This window comes from Urocitellus parryii, chromosome 12, assembly GCF_045843805.1.
Source record: "Urocitellus parryii isolate mUroPar1 chromosome 12, mUroPar1.hap1, whole genome shotgun sequence".
Classification (NCBI taxonomy): Eukaryota; Metazoa; Chordata; class Mammalia; order Rodentia; family Sciuridae; genus Urocitellus; species Urocitellus parryii.
Window position 1 is genome coordinate 88,921,155 of NC_135542.1, and position 20,489 is coordinate 88,941,643.

Sequence of the window (20,489 nt, forward strand, 5' to 3'; positions counted from 1 at the left end):
AAGCGTAGCGCGCTTGGGGGACTGAGTGGCCTAGGATATGGAGTTGGGGTGGATTTGGGAAACGAGGGACAGGGCAGGGGCGTGGCCTGTTAGGGGCGTGGCCGGGGAGGAACTGGGCGGGCCTGCGCCGAGCCTGGGCGGGGCTCGGAGGGCCTGGCAGTCTAGGGGCGGGGCGAGTGAGCGCGCAGACGCGCCGCTGCGTGGGGACTGCGGGGAACTGGAGGCCGGTTGCTGCGTTTGGGAAGGCCATGGGGCACGTCGCCGGGGAGCTCGGCTTGTCGCTGCTGTGGCTGTGGCTGCTGCTGTGCAGCTGGGGGTGCCTCGGTAGCGCCGAGCTGCGGGCTCCACCGGAGAAGATCGGTAGGCCAGAAGGGGGCGGCGCGGGAGGGCTCTGGAGCGTAGTGCGCCCAGGTCCGAAAGCCAGGATTCAGGCAGGGCGGGCAGGTCGCGCCTTGACCGATTCACACCTGTGGTCAGCTTTCCGTCTTCCTAAAGACGGATTGCGCTTCCTGGGCTTGGAGAGATGCCCACTTGAAGCATGGGCTGTGATGGGGACCAAGCGTCCCTGCAGCCCTAGTCTTGGAGGCCTGGGGCTCTGGGGAGGATAGGGGTCCTTTTTGCTGCCTGCCTTTATGCTGCCTTTTCGGGAGGCCAGTCTTTTGACCGGTCCTGGAACGCCTGGCTGCTCCTGCCAAGCAGATTTCAGGCTCGCCCAGACACAGCACAGGGAGCAGTGCAAACAAGCTGACCCTGTCTGCTTCCCTTGTTAGGCTGAAACCCCCTCTCCCCCTCTCCACTTTGCTGAGGTCGGCCTGCTCTGAGGCCCTGGGATTGCCCAGTTTCTTTGCCTAGGGTTGCTGCAGCTTCCGAAATAATCTATTCTGTTTCTCGTTTCAGTCGTCTTGGTTTTTTACTTCTGGTCCCTTTACCCACCAATTAAAGCTCTGTTATTCCGAATCATTAACCTGTCTACACTGAGTCTACCCTTGAGACAAAGAACAAAGCTAGGCAAAAATGGCGGCCCCTTTATTTAAAATGCATCCATGAGTTGGGACACGGAAAAGGGGTTTGCAGGCCCACTGGTGCCTCCACAGACCTGTGAGAATCTTTGGGCATCTGGAAAAGAATTGAATTGATGTCAGTTTGTAACTTAATCTGCATTTGACTGGGAGCAGCCTCTGTCCACATTCTGGGAGTTCTTTCATTAGAACCTTCCCCTTCAGGCTTCCCTAAATTGTTGACAGTAGCCTTGCATAACCTCTGTTATTAGCTTGCGACCTTTTGAAGGCAAAACAAAACCCACACTGGTAAGAAAAAAGAAAAAACAAAAAAACTTTTTTCTTTCCTCTCATAGCAATTATTGGAGCTGGAATTGGTGGCACTTCATCAGCCTATTATCTGCGGCAGAAATTTGGGAAAGATGTGAAGATTGACCTGTTTGAAAGAAAAGAGGTGGGGGGCCGTTTAGCCACCCTGACTGTGGAAGGGCAAGAATATGAGGCAGGAGGTTCTGTCATACATCCTTTAAATCTGCACATGAAGCGTTTTGTCAAAGACCTGGGTATGTAATTTTGGTCTTAGAGCTAAGCAGAATTCAGTATGACCAACCCTGGATATTTTTATCATAGGAAGAACTGAAACTTTTCTGCCTTGTTTATTGTCATTTACAAAGAAGTTGGTGAAATAGTTTCCCTTACTGTCCAGATAGCAGTTGGTGCTGTTTTAGGAGTCATTCTCCTGTAATGGGAGACTAGTTATCTGTATCTTCTGTTATCTGGAATTACAGCCATGGGGTTGAGAAGATGGCTGTTGTTGTCAATTCTTTTTTTTTTTTTTTTTTTGATGGGGGTGGTTACTGGGTATTGAACTCAGGGGCACTTGATCATTGAGCCATCTCCCCTCCCCATTTTGAATTTATTTAGAGAGGGTCTCATTGAGTTGCTTAGTGTCTCGCTTTTTTGCTGAGGCTGGCTTTGAACATGCGATCCTCCTGCCTCAGCCTCTCCAGCTGTTGGGATTACAGGCATGTGCCACCCTGCCCAGCTGCTGTTGTCAATTCTTAAACCTCTCAGTTTGTGCGAAGAATCAGAGAATGTTTTGAGCTAGCAGAGACCTTAGAGTACTCATGTTACAGCTGAGGAAATGAGACCCAGTGGCTTGGAGTGCCTGGCTTAAGGTCATTCACACAGCTATGGGTGCTGACATGTGCTCACTGCTCAGGATATTTCACTGCTGCCTTGCCAAGCAGAGGTGCTGGACAGGTTGTGGAGGAAGTCTGGCAGGCCTCTGCAGGCACTTTCTTTAGGAAATATTGTGAAATTTTGGCCTCCTTCCACTTACCTGAAAAATCCAGTTTTGCAAAAGAAGATTCAAATTGGAATGGGAATGCCTCTTCTCTTTGGCTACCTTGTGCATCCCCTGTGGGTGCTTCCTGTGCTTCTGTCTCTGTGACTAAGAACAGCCAGTCTAATGAAGATACATCTGCATGATCTTCTGACCCATCCTCTAGGGATTCTGCTTTTGGACAGTGCAGTGAGTGTTAGTGTATCATGCTCTTCTAAATAGAGCTCCTTTAATGTATCTCCTGAGAATTGATGGAAGCCCCAAATTCACAGTGTTCCTGGGACATCCTCTGGATTGTTTTCTTTCATTTGATCAGCCTGGAAACCACTGACTTAGCTGCCCTTTCTCTATTTTTGCAGGTCTCTCCACTGTTCAGGCTTCGGGTGGCCTACTGGGGGTGTACGATGGACAGACTCTGGTGTTTGAGGAGAGCAGCTGGTTTATAATGAACATGATTAAACTAGTTTGGCGCTATGGATTTCAGTCACTCCGAATGCACATGTGGGTTGAAGATGTGTTGGACAAGTTCATGAGGTAATTTTCTCCCCTTTCCATCTGGTTTAAGACCTTTAGGAACAGTCCTGTATCTAACTGCAAGCCCCATTTGTAAGATTCTTAGGCACACTGTTTTGTAGAAAACATGCATTGATCCTATTGGGAATTGAAGTTGTAGTTTGTTATGTGCTTCTGAAATGTACTTCACAAATGCTTCTTTAGTGTTGTCACTCTTAGGTGCTCTATAAAAATCAACTCTTTGAATTCTCATGGCAACTTTCTCAGGTAGGTACTATTATTGGCTTCTTTCTATAGATATAGAAGGTGGAAGCATCCAGAGGTTTTAAGTGTATAAGTTCACCCACCTGGTAAGTGGTGGAGCTGAGTTACCAGGTAGTCTGAATTAGAGTCTTAGTGTCAGCACTGTGCTGGTGTGTAGATGATTGAAAAGCTATAAGAAAACTCATTTAAGCTTAAATGAAGTTTTTTTTTTTTCTCTTTTCATTCATTCCCTTTCTATCTTTCTTTCTGTCTGCCTGCCTGCCTTCCTTCCTTCCTTCCTTCCTTCCTTCCTTCCTTCCTTCCTTCCCTCCCTCCCTCCCTCCCTCCCTCCCAGGGATTGAATTCAGGGCCTTGCATATGCTAGGCAGATTGAGCTATATTTCTGGTCCTTTGAATGAGTTTTAATAGTGATGATATTTCAATGAATCAACAGTCTGAAGTAGAGTATCAGGCTTGTGCCCTAAGAATTTAAATGTCAGTATTAAATGACAGCAGTCTTGGGTAGCAAGAATGCAGGTGACTCTTTTTCTTTTTTAGTCTTTTCTTTATTTCCTTCCTCTCTCTCTGATTCTCCAAGTGCTAGGGATCAAACCCAGGGCTTTGAGTATGTCAGGCAATTGTTCTACTACTGAGCTTCTATAGCTCCTAGATTGTACTGTTTTGGATTTTGAAAAGAATTCCCTTCTCAGCTGGGTGCGGTGGTGCATGCCTGTAATCCCAGTGACTCAGGAGGCCAAGGCAAGAGGATTGCCAAGTTCAAGACCAGCTTCAGCAATTTAGTAAGACCCTGTCTCAAAATAAAAAGGGCTGGGGATGTAGCTCTGTGGTTAAGCACCCTGGGTTCAATCCCCAATACAAAAAAAAAAAAAGAATTCCCATCTCAGCAATTTTGGAGGCTGAGGCAGGAAAATCTCAAGTTTAAGGCCAACCACAGCAACTTAGTGAGACCCTCAGCAACTTAGTGAGACCTTGTCTCAAAAGAAAAAAATAAAAAGGACTGAGGATGTAGCACAGTAGTTAAACACCCCTCAGTTCAATCCAAGTACCCCTACTCCACCAAAGAAAAAAAATAGAAAAAGAATTCTCAGACTTTATGGTATTACTGTACTTCCTCCATCTTAATTTTTTTTTTAAATTAGAGCTTTATAGTTATACATAGTAGTAGGTTCCTTCTGACAAACTCATACATGCCTAGAAATCAATTTCAGTTCATGATTCCCTCCTTTTTCCTCCTGTCCTCCTTCCCCCTCTCACTCTCCTTTCTCTACTTGACTTCCTTTTGCTTATCTATTAATTTATATTTGATTGGTTCTTTATATTATCTTGTCCTTCCCTCCCCCTTTCCTTTATTTTACTGTAGCTTCTGTATATGAGAGAAAACATTCAACTTTTGAGTTCCTGAGTTTGGCTTATTTCATTTAGCATAATAGTCTTCATTTCTATCCCTTCATTTCCACCAGCAAATGCCATAATTTCATTCATTTTTATGGTGAGCAATATTCCATTCTACACACACACACACACACACACACACACTCCACAGTTTCTTTTTTTTTTTTTTTAAAGAGAGAGTGAGAGAGGAGAGAGAGAGAGAGAGAGAAAATTTTTTTTAATATTTATTTTTTAGTTCTCGGCAGACACAACATCTTTGTTGGTATGTGGTGCTGAGGATCGAACCCGGGCCGCACGCATGCCAGGCGAGCGAGCTACCGCTGAGCCACATCTCCAGCCCACTCCACAGTTTCTTAATCCACTCATCTATTGACAACATCTGGGCTGATTCCATAATTTAGCTATTGTGAATTGATTGCCATAAACATTGATGTGGCTGTGTCACTGTAGTATGCTGATTTTAGATCTTTTGGGAAAATACCAAAGAGTGGATGGCTTGATCATATGGTGGTTCTATCCCTAGTTTATTGAGGAATCTCCATTCTGCTTTCCAGAGTGGTTGTACTAGTCTGTGGTCCCACCAACAATGTCCAAGTGTTCCTTTTTCCTTACAACCTTGCCATCATTTATTCTTTTTCCTATTTTAAAAAAATATTTTTTAGTTGTTAATGGACTTTTATGTATTTATTTGTATGTGGTGCTGAGAATTGAACCCAGTGCCTCACACATGCTAGGCAAGTGCTCTTCCACTGAGCTACAATTCCAGTCCCTCTTGTTCCTATTTTTGATCATTGCCATTTTGATGGAAGTCAGATGAAATCTTAGTGTAGTTTTTTTTTTTTTTTTTTGGTACTGGGGATTAAACTCAAGGGCACTTGACCACTGAGTTATATTCCCAGCACTATTTTGTATGTTATTGAGAGACATGGTTTCACTGAGTTGCTTAGCATCTTGCTTTTGCTGAGGCTGGCTTTGAACTCACGATCCTCCTGTTTCAGCCTCCCGAGCCACTGGGATTACAGGTGTGTGCCACCATGCTCTTCTTAGGTAATTTTGATTTGCGTTTCCCTGGTTGGTAGAGATGGGGAACATTTTGTCATATATCAGCCATTTGTGTTTCTTCTTTTGAGAAGTTTCTCTTTAGTTCTTTTATTGATTGATTGGGTTATTCAGTTCTTTTTGTTAAGTTTTTTAAGTTCTTTGTGTATTCTGGATATATAAATACTCCTCCCTCTTGGAGGAGTAGCTGGTCCAGATTTTCTCCCATTCTGTAAGTTCTCTCTTTATGCCCTTAATTGTTGTCTTTGCCGTGCACCTTTTTAGTTTGATGACATTTCACTTATTGAGTTTTGATTTTTATTTCTGGTGCTTTGGGGGTCTTGTTAAGGTAGTTGGTGCCTATATTTATGTAATGAAGTGTTGACCCTGTTTTCTTCTAGCAGTTGTAAAGTTTCTTATCTAATTCCTCAGTCTTTGATCCATTTAGATATGAATTTTGTGCAGGGTGAGAGAGAAGGGGGTCTAATTTCATTTTTCTACATATAGCTATCCAGTTTTCCTAGCATCTTTCCCAGCCTTATAAAAAGGCTATCTTTTCTCCAAGATATATTTTTGGTGCCTTTGTCAAATATCTGATGGCTCCCATCTTTTTTTTTTTTTTTTTTTTTTTAAAGAGAGAGTGAGGGAGGAGAGAGAGAGGGAGAGAGAATTTTTAATATTTATTTTTTAGTTCTCGGTGGACACATCTTTGTTGGTATGTGGTGCTGAGGATCGAACCCAGGCCGCACGCATTCCAGGCGAACGTGCTACCGCTTGAACCACATCCCCAGCCCCTTTTTTTTTTTTTTTTTTAAAGCATGGAAGAGAGGGTTTATCTGGGAACTGCAGCACATACCTGTATTCCCAGCAGCTCCAGAGGCCGAGGCAAGAAGATCTCGAGTTCAAAGCCAGCTATAGCAAAAGGGAGCTCAGTGAGACACCCTGTCTTTAAATAAAATACAAAATAGGGCTGGGGATGTGGCTCAGTGGTTGAATGCCCCTGAGTTTAATCCCCAGTACCCCTCACCCCGCCCCCCCCCCAAAAAAAAAAAAAGAGTAGGATTTATTTAAGTAAGTAGAAAAGAGACAGTTTCTTCAGGGCAAAGACAGGAAATGATAGGGGTCACTCCTTGAATGCACTAGTCTGTGGATAGTGGATAGGATGGCCCTCATCCTTGACATTTGTTTGTATACACTGATCTTTATGTTCATCATACATCTCTTTCTTTGTGTGAATCAGTATCATGTAAGTTTTGTTTTGATGCTTTTTTCATTCTGTAAAACAGTTGGAGAGCTGTGCATGGTAGTACACACCTGTAATCCCAGCAACACTAGAGGCTGAGGCAGGAGGATTGCAAGTTTGATGCCAGCCTCAGCAACTTAGTGAGACCCTGTCTCAAAGTAAAAAATAAAAAGGGCTGGGGAGGTGGCCCAGTGATAAGTGTCCATGGGTTCAATCTGTGGTGCCAAACGAACAAAGAGCAGCAACAACAACAGTTGAAGAGAACGTTGGTATTCAGCCAGCATGTGCCAGTTATGCATAGTAGTGAAGGGCTTGGGATGTAGTTTAGCGGAGTTCTTGTCTATCATGCCTTTGTGTTATTTTAAGCCATTGAGTTTATTATAACAGGGAAACTAATATACCTCTTTTTTTTTTAAAGAGTGAGTTCTTAGAGAGAATTTTTTAAAATTTATTTTTTAAAATTTTTTGGTAGACATAACATCTTTGTTTGTATGTGGTGCTGAGGATCGAACCCGGGCCGCACACATGCCAGGCGAGCGCGCTACCTCTTGAGCCACAGTCCCAGCCCTAATATACCTCTTGAACATCTCCTTGCTGTATCCTTGTGCCATTCTTCTTTTCAGGATACTAGCTAAAGATTCTCATACTACTCCTCACTCAGAAACCTTCAGTGCTCTCTATTTCATAGAGTCACAGCCAAAATTTGTACCATGGTACAGAAGACCCAACAGGTCTAGATTTTCTGTCTTTATTTTTAATTTATTTTTGTTGTACACTGACTGAACTTTGAATCCTGAGCTGCTGGGATTAAAGCTGTCCATCACTGTGCCTGGTGCCTTCTTTTGCTTTAAATAGATTTTTTTTGAGTACCATTTTAATTATTATTTTTGGGGTACCAGGGATTGATTTCAGGGGCACTAGACTACTGAGCCACATCCCTAGCCTTATTTTGTATTTTATTTAGAAACAGGGTCTCACTGAGTTGCTTAGTGCCTCATTGTTGCTGAGGCTGGCTTTGAACTTGAGATCCTCTTGCCTCAGCCTCTGGAGCCCCTGAGATTACAGGCATATGCCACCATGTCTGGCTCGTTATATATTTTTTGAATTATTCTCTAACAATATTTTAGGGCTGGGGATGTGGCTCAAGCGGTAGCGCACTCGCCTGGCATGCGTGCGGCCCCGGGTTCAATCCTCAGCACCACATACCAACAAAGATGTTGTGTCCGCCGAGAACTAAAAAAATAAATATTAAAATTTCTCTCTCTCTGTCTCTCCTCTCTCACTCTCTCTTTAAAAAATAAAAAAAAAATTTCTGTTGGTTACAACTTTAAAAAAAACAAACAAACAATATTTTAGGACAACTTTGATTGTTAAAAATAAACTAATTAAAATAACTTTATTATTTTAATACCAACTCACTCTATCATGGCTTTGTAACCCCCACCTTTTGTAGTTACATAAATTCTATCTTTCTTTATTATAATCACATTATCACAGTTTTATCATCATTGCTTTATGCAGATGTCTTTTAAGTGAAATAGGAGAATAAAAGTTACAAACAAATATGCCTTCAAACTGCCTTTTATATTTATTTCTGTAAATGTCTTTACTAGTGGTCTTCTTCATGTGGAGTCAAGCTTTTGCCTAATATTCTATCTCAGCCTCTTTTTTTTTAACTTGTTGCCACACTTTACTTATTCTTTAATATATTAATTGTTAATATACATATTTAAAAAAATTAGCAGTATATTTTTGTCTGAAATGGTCCTCTCCTGAAGTGCCAGGTGGTAGCTGTAATTCTGGCTTTAAAACCCAAACTCTAAATGTTTAATAATTAAAAAATCAGGACTAGTTGCCGTTGTACTCCAAACAAGCTAGCCTAGCTGAAGAGAAGAGGAATGGGAAGAGGCCCAAGAGAGGAAGCTGGAAGATCTTGGACTAGTGGCTGTGGCACAGCTGGCAGAGAAGTAGCATCATAGTCATCTGAGCAGTCCTGGTGTCGTCACCACTTATTGGCAGAGGAAGGGTCCTGTGTACCCTCCTGTGCTTAGTTCATTTTTTTTTCAGGAGGGAATAAGAGTCAGTTAAACTTTTTCTTTTTTCAAAATTCTTTTTTAGATACATATGACAGTAGAGTGTATTTTGACATATTGTACATATTTAGCTTTGGTTTTTGACCCAAGTCAGGGAGCTTAGAAAAGTGAGCCTTGGTCCAATTTTGGCAGAATAAGACCCACATTAAGGCACAACCTAGATCTGGAAGTGAGGGAGTCACAGGCAAACAGGACCAAATTTTCAAGAATAAGGAATGTGAATTGTAATCCCTACTCCCAGAACTGAGGAAGGGTCCTGAAAGCAATAGAAAAGATAACCTAGAGAACAAAGGAAAATAAAACTATCCCCTTGCTAATAAAGTAGATAACCAGCCTCCTCTCTACCTGGGGATAGCCTGGTTAGAATTTGTTTTAAAGGCGACTGGTTGACAAAGCAGGAGGGAGGACACAGAGAAGTCTTTTCCCCCCTTCTCCTTAGATCTCTCTAGGGCAGGAAGTGACCCTATGGGCAAGATTGGCTAGTTCCTTGGCTTTATGCATTAATCTGGGAGGCAGCTAGGACACTTGTTCAGTTATTCTTACGATGGTTGTGATTGCAGATGGGGTGGCCATTGGCTGGGACCCTACGTCTGCATCTGTTGCACTTCCATCATGACAATGAAGAAGTAGTAATCAAGGAAGGCAGGCTAGAGTTCCAGCGGGTATACCCGGGTGTAGTGCAGCATCCACAAGGGCAGGATTACCAGTCCCGTGATGATAAAAACAATAGCCAAAACCATGAAGATGTCACGTAGTTAAACATCTTGGCTGATTATAGTCTGAAGAGTCAGGCAGAGCCAAGATGAGAGTTTCCTCTCAGAGGTAATTGGCAAAACAGGAGAAGCTTGACAGATGTGATAGCGTATACCTGTAATCCCAGAGGCTCAGGATGCTGAGCCTGGAGGATCACAAGTTTGGGGCCAGACCCTGCAATTTAGCTAGGACCTAGCAACTTAAATCATGTCTCAAAATAAAAAAATGTGTCTCATTGGTTAAGTGCTCCTGGGTTCAATCCCTGGTCCCCACCTCCACTCAAAGAAAGAAACAAGCTTTTGGTTGATGTCAGAGGCAATGCTGAAAGCATTGATCAGAAGAAGGAAAGTTCAACCGTGGTACCAGTACTGAGAAGGGATGATGCTCTGTATGGGATATCTCTCCCAAATTTTCCTCATGTCATAGACTAGGGCTTACCCACAATGATGGCCATCCCAGCAACGAAGGAAATCAGGTAAAATGTGAACCTCCAACTAGCTTCTCAGACCTTCTTGAGGAGAGTGGGCTGGTTCTGATTGCAGTGATAGCAGAACCAGTACTCCACCTGGCATCCAGAGAGCCCACTCTACCAGGACAAAAGTGTTACGTCCTCCTGCTTGGGCTGCTTGCCACTGGTTGGGTAGCAATGCTCCAAGGTAGCATTGGGAGTTGCCCACAGCCAAATTTTCCCCTTTGCATTCAAGAAGGTGGTCAGTGGTGTAGCCATGTAACTGAGGAAGGGACATAAGTGAGAGGTGTTTGGTTCTTTTGAAATGCTCCCAGCCCCTAAGCTGGGAGGGGAAGGAACTGCAGGCTCAGGCAGGGTTATTCTGGGTCTCCGTTTCATGAGAACCCCCTTTCCTCCAGCCTCCTGGTCAGCCTATAAGAGTAGGGCAGATCTGCTAGTGTTGAATTTTCTGTTTTTTGTTTACTTGGGAATGCCGTAATTTTGTGTCATTTTGAAGGATATCAGCCTATCATCCCACTATCTGTGGCTTCTATGGTTTCTAGTGAGAAGTCAGTTGTTAAGATTAACTGAAGACCTTTTTATGGGTAGAGTTTGTTGAACTTCTTGGATGTGCAGATTAATGTTTTTCATCAAATTTGGGAAGTTTTGGGAATTAATTTTGGTACAGGGACTGAGCTAATGATGCTTTACCATTGAACTATCCCCCCCCAACCCTTTTTATTTATTATTTTGAGAAAGGCCTAAGTTGCTGAGGCTGGACTTAAACTTGTGATCCTCCCGCTTCGGCCTCCTGAGGTACTGGGATTAGAGGTGTGCGCTACTGTGCCTGGCTGGGCCTTTATTTTTTTGAATAATTTTATGTCCCTTTCTTTTCCTTTTCTCCTTCTAGGATTCTCAGTGTTTGCATGTTGGTAAACTTCAGGTTGTCCCATAGGTCTTGTGGCTGCTTATTTTTTTAAACTTTTTTTTTTCTTTCGTTTCCTTAAACTATACTTTCAGTTGATCTGTCTTCAAGTTTGCTGGTCCTTCTACCATTTCAAATCTATTGTTTAGTCCCTATGGTGAGTTTTTCATTTCAGGTACTATACTTTTCAACTCCAGAATTTTTTTTTTTTTTTTTTGGTACTGGGGATTGAATCCAGGGTGCTTAATAACTGAGCCATATCCCCAGCCCCCCCCTTTTTTTTTTGTATTTTATGGGAGACAGGGTCTAGCTAAGTGCCTCACTAAGTTGCTGAGGCTGGCTTTGAATTTGTGATCCTCCTGCCTCAGCCTCCCAAGCCGCTGGGATTACAGATGTGTGCCACTGTGCTTGGCTTGATTCTTTTTTTTTTTTTTACTCACTTTTTCCTCTTTGTTGAGATTCTGTATTTGGTGAATGAGACATTATTCTCATACTTGATTTTGTTCTTTAGACATGATTTTCTTTAGTTACTTGAACATATTTATAATAGTTGATTTAAAGACTTTGGACTGGGCATGGTGGGCAGCTCTGGAAACTGGATTCTCCTGGACCCCCAGGCTGCTTATTGTTGCTACTATTGGTTTGTTTACTGACTTTCTGGGATCAGTTCTGTATTCTTTGTCATATAAGGCCACTTAAGTGTGTATGTTGGTGTATATTTTCAGTGCTCCAGCATATAGTTTAAAACTCTACTTTAGCCTTAATTTCCTGCTTACTCTAAGCCTCAAAGTCTTTAAAAGTTGACGGATAGATGGAAGCTGTCTCAGGACTTTCCTTGGCCCAGGACAGACAGCCTTGCACAATCACATGACTTTCTAGATTCCTGGAAACATTTTCATTCCCTAGTATCTTTTTATAGTTTTTTAGTCAGCTTCTTATTAGCCCCAATTGGTATCACAACCCTAAGGCGGCAGTGATGTTAAATAGTTGCCAATGATTTTTTTTGGACAAATGGTTTGGGGTGGGAGCTGGTTTGTACAGAGTGAGGTCTGAATCAGATCAAATAAAGACAAGCCCTGAAGATAGTGCTTTTCCTGAGTTCCCAGATAGGTCAAAGAGTAACATTTCTCTGGGGATTATGCTTTTTTAGGAGCTCCAAATCCATTCTGCCTTTTCCAGTGGCTTCTAGCTTGGTGGTTTCATAGTTGTTGTTGCAAGTTGGCTGCTTTTTAAGGCTACTGCAGAGCTGACAAGAGGGGAATGGGAATAGGCAAATTGTAATTCTACAGAGCTCATCGTTTTTATTGAGATTTAGCCGTTTTCCTTGAATAAATACTCCTTATAGTTTGTTAAGGGTTTGATTTATTTCCTGAGTTCTGAAAAAGAAATGTTGACTTTCAAAATGTTGACATTTTATTTTTGTAATTTAGGGCCTCATGCATGCTAGGCAAGTGCTCTGCCACTGAGCTACATCCCCAGCCCAGTGCTGACAGTTTTTGCCACTGTCCTCACTCCTTGCTCTCATGGAGGAGCTGATTCTCAGAGGTCCTCATTAACCATTCTGGAAGTGTTTCAAGTCCTCTGCCCCTTTTCTGAATGTATGTTTCCTGTCCTACTGGGTCACTGTGCTTCAGCTGCACTGGCCTCACTGTTTATTCAAGAAACCAGGTTCTGTTATGTGGCCTTTGTATTACTTTTACTTCTACCTGAAAATTTACCCCCCAGGTGTTTGCATGGCTTGCATCTGCCCTCCCTCATATTTGTTCAGGTGTTGCCTTGTCAGTGAGACTTCCCTGACCACTGAACTTATTTCTTGAGCCATCTTATTTACAATTACAACTTTGCTTGCCCCATGCATTCCTTTTCTTTTTGATTTGTTTTTCTCTTTAATAGTTATCCTTGTACCTATTAAATAACTTACTTTAGTTTCTTGAATTTTATTACCTGTTTCCTCGAGTATAACACAAACTGCCTGAAGTTAGTGATTCTTTTTATCTATGTTATGTTGACCTTTGTATTTTCATCACCTAGAACAGTGCCTGGCTCAAAGTTCATAAATATTTGTTGACTGAATAAGTAAGTAAATATTAAGGTTATAAAAATGTCACTTGGAAAAAAAAAGACTATAAGCAGTCTTACCAGCAGAAACTACCAGCTGTTTACATGTCTGATTTTTTAGTTGCACCTACTGTTGTATAATAGGTACAATTCTCAGTGTTCATATTTGAGGTCTTGTCTCACCCTCCAGATGGACTTATCTCAGGACGCTTGACTGAATGGGGGTGAAGTTCATTGGCAGATTATTTGACTGATAGCACCACTTATAGGTTATTTAATTGGTTATTATTTTGTCATGCTATTAGCCAAAGATTACTCTTCATCTTACGTTCTATTCAGTTGGTTATTTTTCTGAAGAACTCAGTGTTTGTTGCCTTCCTTCCTTCTTTCCTTCTTTCTTTTGATTTAAACCAAGGGCCTTTCATTTGCTAGTCATGTGCTCTACCAAGAATTCAGTGTTTTCATATTAGTTTTTCCTAGCTCCTAAAACTAAAACTCAAATGATATGGTTGGATGATGTTGTTTTAGTATTTCTGTTGTGGCACTGAATCCAATCATTTTTTCTAATGAAACCTTATTTTTACATTTTGTACACTACATTCTTTTTTTTTTTTTAATTTTTTTTAAGTTGTAGATAGACACAATACCTTTATTTTTATTTATTTTTATGTGGTGCTGAGGATCGAACCTAGGGCCTCATGCATGCAAGGCAAGCACTCTACCACTGAGATACATCCCCAGCCCCTGTACACTACATTCTTAGTAGGTAAAACTGAAATGCATATAGCCAGGCACAGTGGTGCACATCTCTAATCCTAGCTACTCGGAAGGCTGAGTGGAGGGTCAGAAAGTTTGAGGCCAGCCTCCTTTACTTAGTGAGATTGATGTCAAAAAATATTGGTAAGGGGCTGGGGATGTGGCTCAAGTGGTAGCTCGCTCGCCTGGCATGCGTGCGGCCCGGGTTCGATCCTCAGCACCACATACCAACAAAGATGTTGTGTCCGCCGAGAACTAAAAAAAATAAATATTAAAAATTCTCTCTAAAAAAAAAAAATATTGGTAAGTCTTTGGGGATGTGGCTTATTGGTAGAGTACCCCTGGGTTCAATCTCCAGTATTGAAAGAAAAAAAAAGCTTATAATATTGTCCCTTTACTCTCTAAAAACATTATTATTATTATTATTATTATTATTATTTGAGAAGAAACTATATAAAAGCTTTCCTCTTATGATCACTGAGAAGTATCTTTCCTTGGCTCTTATTTCTTCCGTTATTTCATATATTTATCTGTGTGTGTACCCTGTCTATAACCGTAGCTTCTTGAGGGAAAGGAGCCATGTCTTTCTTGTCTTTATACCCCTTGCAAAACCTGAACAACCATTCATTGAATTACTACAAGTGTTAATTTGTGTAAATGTTCTTTAAAAATCCATGGAGTGCAAAGAAATGTCATGTGATATTTTCTGAGAGTGAGTGGCATTGATGTTAAATTTTATGGACTTTGGAGATAGTGACATTCCTGTGGACTGGGAAGTTGGGCAAGACTTTGCAGAGAAGGCAGGACTCAAGCTCTCTGGAAAAGATGTAGCTGTTCTGTGTTTGGAATGGGAAGTCCAGAGAGAGGGAAGAGCCTATACAGTCCTGAGGGGACTATGCAGAGATAGTTAAGATCAGTGAATGGTTCAGAAGTGCACAGGTGGAGGATGTGTGAGTGATTGAGGGTAGAAATGTCAAGTTGTGCTTTTAAGCCTTCTATTTGCATGTCACCTTTAGACAAAGCCTTTTGCTTCTACTTTTTCATTAATTAATTAATTAATTAATTTAATGTACTAGGGATTGGAACCAGTGGTGATATACCACTGAACTTCATCCCTAGCCCTTTATATTTTTGAAACAGAGCTTCACTGAGTTGCCCAGGCCAGCCTGAACGTGTGATCCTCCAGCCTCAGTGTTCTGTATAGCTGGGATTACAGGTGTGTGCCACCACACCTGCATGCAATTCCTTTTTTTGATATCAGGCTAAATGATCTGGACTTTTGTTTAATAAGCAAGAATTTTTGGGTAGATTGAACCCAAGGGTGCTTTACCACTGAGACATATCCCCATTCCTTTTTATATTTTGAGACAGGGTCTCACTAGGTTGCTTATAGGCTCGCTAAGTTGCTGAGGCTGACTTTGAACCTGCAATCCTCCTGCCTCAGCCTCCCAGGCCACTTGGATTATAGGTGTGTGTTAGCATGCCCAGCCCCATTTCTTTATAAGGTGATCCTAGTGCAGAAAAAGAAGAGTGTGTTCAAAGGACCATGGACTTCAGAAGAGGTGGAGGATGGGGGAGGGCCAAGAGCTTCTGGGAGAGCTGGGGAAGGTGATGGCTAAGCTGTCTCTCAGAGGATAGGTAGAAACTCACCAGAAGGAAACATGGAAGTCAATTTGACTTTTATGATGTTCTTTTCTATCTTTATATATCCCTTTTCCCCATCTTTTTTGGTGCTTAATGGCATTTTTCTTCTTTTTGCAAGGATCTACCGCTACCAGTCTCATGACTATGCCTTCAGTAGTGTAGAAAAATTACTCCATGCTGTAGGAGGAGATGACTTCCTTGGGTTGCTTAACCGAACGCTTCATGAAACCTTGCAGAAAGCAGGCTTCTCTGAGAAATTCCTCAATGAAATGATTGCTCCCGTCATGAGGGTCAATTACGGTCAAAGCACAGACATCAATGCCTTTGTGGGTAAGCCAGGCCTTGAAAAAGTGTTGCATGATTGTTCATAAAAGAACTTGATGGTGTTAGGATGGTTCCTCACTTTGGGCCATGGTTTGGAGAAGGCTGTCTTTCTCAAAATTGCAGACATTGCTGGGCATGGTGGTGCACCCCTATAATTCCAATGGCTCCAAAGGCTGAGAGAATTGCGAGTTGAAAGCCATCCTCAGCAACTTAGCGAGGTCTTGAGCAACTCAGCGAGACCCTGTCTCAAAATAAAATTAAAAAGACTGGGGATGTGGCTCAGTGATTAAGGCCTACTGGATTCAATTCCCAGTACCAAAACAACAACAACAAAAAAACCCCCAAATTCAGACATTGTTAGCAAAATTATGTATTTATAGGTGTGTATTTTTAGGAGAAGGTTCTTAGCTTCCAATAGTTAATTGGTTCTCAACTGGGTAAGATTTTGCCCCAAAGGGCCATTTGGCAGTGTCAGAAGACATTCTGAACAGAACATTTAATTGGAAAGGGAGAGTGGTTATTGGGCTTCTTTCAAAGTCAGAATGAAAACATATTTCTTTTTTCCCCTTTTGACAACAGGGGCAGTGTCACTGACTGCTGCTGATTCTGGCCTTTGGGCAGTAGAAGGTGGTAATAAACTTGTTTGCTCACGGCTCCTCCAGGCTTCCAACAGCAATCTTATATCTGGCTCAGTAATGTATATAGAGAAAACAAGGACCAAGCAGACAGGTGAGTTTGAATTTTTATTTCTAATTATCCCTGCAGAAAATGGTTGTTCAGTGAGAAAAACTCCTTTTGCATCTCTCATTGTTTCAAAACGATAGAATTTTAAATTGTTTATGTTATACCATGTAGAAATATTCCCAAATGTTCTCAAATACAATGGCATGACTCTTTGGATTTAAAAAGCAATCTCATCAAGAGTAACAATGCCATATTTTGTATTTATTGACATTCTGAATAGGAAATTGTCCTCAATGTAATAAAATTGCAAGGAACCTTTAGTTAGCTTAAGGGCTAAAACTCTTTAATTTCTTAGAATTAAAGAGAAACTATTTAAGTTTTAGAATTATTTTTAGATGGTATAAAATACAGTATGTTAGAAACACTAAGAAATGTGTGCTGCCTTTTTCTTTCTAGGAAATCCCACAAAGATGTATGAAGTAGTGTACCAAAGTGGATCCGAGACCCACTCAGACTTCTATGACATCGTCTTGGTGGCCACTCCATTGAATCAAAAAATGTCCAACATTACTTTCCTCAACTTTGATCCTCCAATTGAGGAATTTCATCAGTATTACCAACATATAGTGACAACTTTGGTTAAGGGAGAATTGAATTCAACTGTATTTAGCTCTAGAGCCAAAAATCAGTTTGGCCTGTCTACAGTTTTGACCACTGATAGTTCAGACCTGTTTATTAACAATGTTGGGATTGTGTCCTCTGTAAGAGAAAAGGACAGTCCTCAACCATCAACAGATGGAACATATGTTTGGAAGACTTTTTCCCCAGAAATTCTTACTAAACAGCAAATTTTTAAGCTCTTTTTGTCCTATGATTATGCTGTGAAGAAGTCTTGGCTTGCATATCCTCACTATAAGCCCCCGGAGAAATGTCCCTCCATCATACTCCATGATCGGCTGTATTACCTCAATGGTATAGAGTTTGCAGCAAGTGCCATGGAAATGAGTGCCATCGCAGCCCATAATGCTGCACTCCTTGCCTATCACCGCTGGAATGGGAACACAGACATGATTGACCAAGATGGCCTCTATGAGAAACTTAAAACGGAGCTATGAAATAACATTCTCGTTTTTCCTCTCCTGGTTCCCCATGAGTACCACTGGCAAAAAAAAAAAAAAAAAAAGAAAAAAGAAAAATCTGAGCAGAAATGATTTTGAAACAGATATTTTGCCATTTTCATCATTTTACAAAGTAATCCTGTTGTGTTCCAAGAAAATTACAAGGTTTGGATAACTCTTGCCCTTATCCATCTCCAAAATTTCTTGCAATATCCATTGGCAGTGATGCCCAAGCTCCTGAGTATAAGAATCATCTGGAGTTCGTTAAACAAGGGTTCTCTCTTTGAGATTCTAATTCAGTAGGTTCAGGGGTGGGACCCTGGAGTTTGATCAAAAGTGTTTTAAGATGAGTACTTGAGGAAGAACTTAAAGACATCTTAGTTGGGTACTAGTTTATTTGAGCTTCACAGCTGAATAAAATCTTTAGTTAGATAAAACCACTCTGGAAGTTGGCTTAGTAATTTATATGCCTTTTTGATGTAAATGCCTAAAACCTTGACTTTTGATTGTTTATGTTTTGATTTTATTAGGGGTAAAATTCAGAAGTCATAGAGAGTATAATCTTAAAATTTAAAAAAATGGCATGCCAGGCAAACACTCTGTCACTGAACCACAACCTTCGTTCTAATGTTCTCACTTGAAGAGCTTTTAAAAATTACTGATAGGCCCTCACAACTAGAGATTAGGAGTTAAAGGACTGAGGATACCAACTTGTCATTTAAAGGAGGACTAAGGATACCACCTTGTCAGTTTAAAGTTTCTAGTGTGCAACTAGAGAAGCACAGATGGGGGAATTAAAATGTCTATAAAGGGTTTTTAAAAAGTGCCTTAAAAGTAGTAAGAAACACAAAACATCAGAGCAGATCCATTGCAAGGAATCTCAATGAGAACTTCAGAATTAATCTTGATAGTAAGAAACACTGACAGCCTAACAGCAGAGGCAACTTCTATAACCCTAGAGCACCTGGCATTAGAGAGGAACATTTAGAATGCCACTAAACTTAACCAAGTTCAGATAGTTTTGGAATGTTAAATGCATCAGTTACTGTAGCACGTGAGGTGAAAAGTTGGTTGCTAAAATCTCAGTGGCAGTGGCTCTCAACTTTGGCTGTTAGAATCAACTGTAGGGCTTAGTGCTTCCTGTACACAACCAAACTTGAGAATCAGTTCTACATCTGCTATATGGAGATCATGAATCAATGTCATAGTCACTGGTAGAAAAGAACCCATATAAAGCTTATGCATTAATAATAACTGAAACCAGGTTAAGTGCCAGATTATGGCAGTAGCTACTTTAGCAAAATGATGTGAGAAAATGCTGACTCTTAACCATTATTTCTTCCCTACTATGTCTCTGAATACTGATATCTGAAAAAAACTGCCAAGATAGTTGATATAGAGGCAGGAATTAAGTTTATCATTTGTTGAAGGGTTATATTTTTTCTAATTTTATTCTTATCAAGTATGTTAAGAGGCATTTATGTTCTCCTTTTGTGGTTTTAATGAAGACTATTTGTAGTGAATGTAACATTGTTATATGCTTTGATAGTCCCTCCCCCATCTGAGGGAAATTATGTTGGAATATTCCTAGTGGATTCCTGAAACTGTAGACAGTATACATAGCAAAAGACAGTCTTTTCCTATATATCTATACACATATAAAGTTTAATTTATAAATTAGGCACATTAGATTAACAATAATCATAAAAAAATAATATAACAAATGTTATTTTAAACTTATTTCTGTCATTTTCCATTTAGTACACTCAGACCGTGGTTGACTAAGGGTAAACTAAAAATTGGAAAATGAAACCACAGGTATGGGAGGACTACTGTAAATATTGGTAAATACTAATGAAATGGTTTAACTTTTATCATTTGTACACTTGTTTTACAATGGGATATATTTTTTCTTGTAAGAATACCTATTTAAAATGTTTCATATCAAACCTACTGACTTAAAATTCCAGTAGGGCATCTGAAATTGCTTCCTCAAAACCAAAACAGGTTCTAGCAGGAGTATTAGGTAGTTTCAGTATAATTACAGTATTAAAAATAATAGTTTTTTCTAGAAGAAAAATTACTATTAAAGCCTGCTATTCCAGGCCCACTAGTTTTAATGTAACTACAGCATTAAAGAATAATTTTATTAAAACAAAAATACTATCAGGTTTTGCTATTCCAGGAGATTATTATTATTTTTTAATGGAAGAGACTGGGAGAAATGATGTAGGGGTGGAACGAAGACAACTCTACTCCAGTGGTTCTCCAACTGAATTAAGTATGATCTGTAGTGGGATACAAAAACTTTTATTTATGTTCTAAGGTGATGCTATTGTTCTAGGAACCACACTTGGGAGAACTGGTTCTACAAGTTAGTTTGTATGGCTGCAAAAATTACCAGCAGTGAAAACAGAAATGCTAAAGAATATACTGGACTTCTTGTCAACTCATTTTACTGTGATTTAGTTTGATCTCTTTGGCTGTTCTTTTGTTTTATAGTTTCTATAAATAGGAAATACTATATCTATACTCTTCATTGTGTTAAAAAACTTACATATTCCCGTATGTATTCATGTATACATAGTTTTAACTGATTTGCAGGCTTTTTTCAGATCATAAAAATAGGCCTTAAGCATTTTCTTGGAATGTTTAAGGTTAGGCTTATAATACAACCATCTGTAATAAACCTCTCATTTGAGCTTGTGAGCCATAAATAAAATTTCATGAACTAGATGAATATATTGTGGACAGCATTCTCACTGCTCTTCTCTATTCTAAGAGCCACAATACACTGGAATGCTTTTCTCTGAAATTCTATTTCTACTCTTCAAAATTTCTCCACGTAATGATTATGTTTAAAAAATAAAACACTATATTATTATGTCCTGTG

The 20,489-nt window shown here is 40.5% G+C and overlaps 1 protein-coding gene and 1 pseudogene across 1 annotated transcript; one reads left to right on the plus strand and one right to left on the minus strand.

The window, feature by feature from the left end:
* The first annotated feature begins 189 nt into the window (after positions 1–189).
* Pcyox1 (prenylcysteine oxidase 1) lies at positions 190–20,336 on the plus strand. The gene is made up of 6 exons (XM_026405111.2): positions 190–360; positions 1,355–1,561; positions 2,703–2,877; positions 15,589–15,800; positions 16,374–16,523; positions 16,935–20,336. The coding sequence occupies exons 1-6, from the start codon at positions 249–251 to the stop codon at positions 17,591–17,593; spliced, it is 1,515 nt and encodes a 504-aa protein (XP_026260896.1). The 5' UTR covers positions 190–248; the 3' UTR covers positions 17,594–20,336.
* LOC144249829 (ceramide synthase 2-like) lies at positions 9,471–10,366 on the minus strand (annotated as a pseudogene).
* Positions 20,337–20,489: the final 153 nt, after the last annotated feature.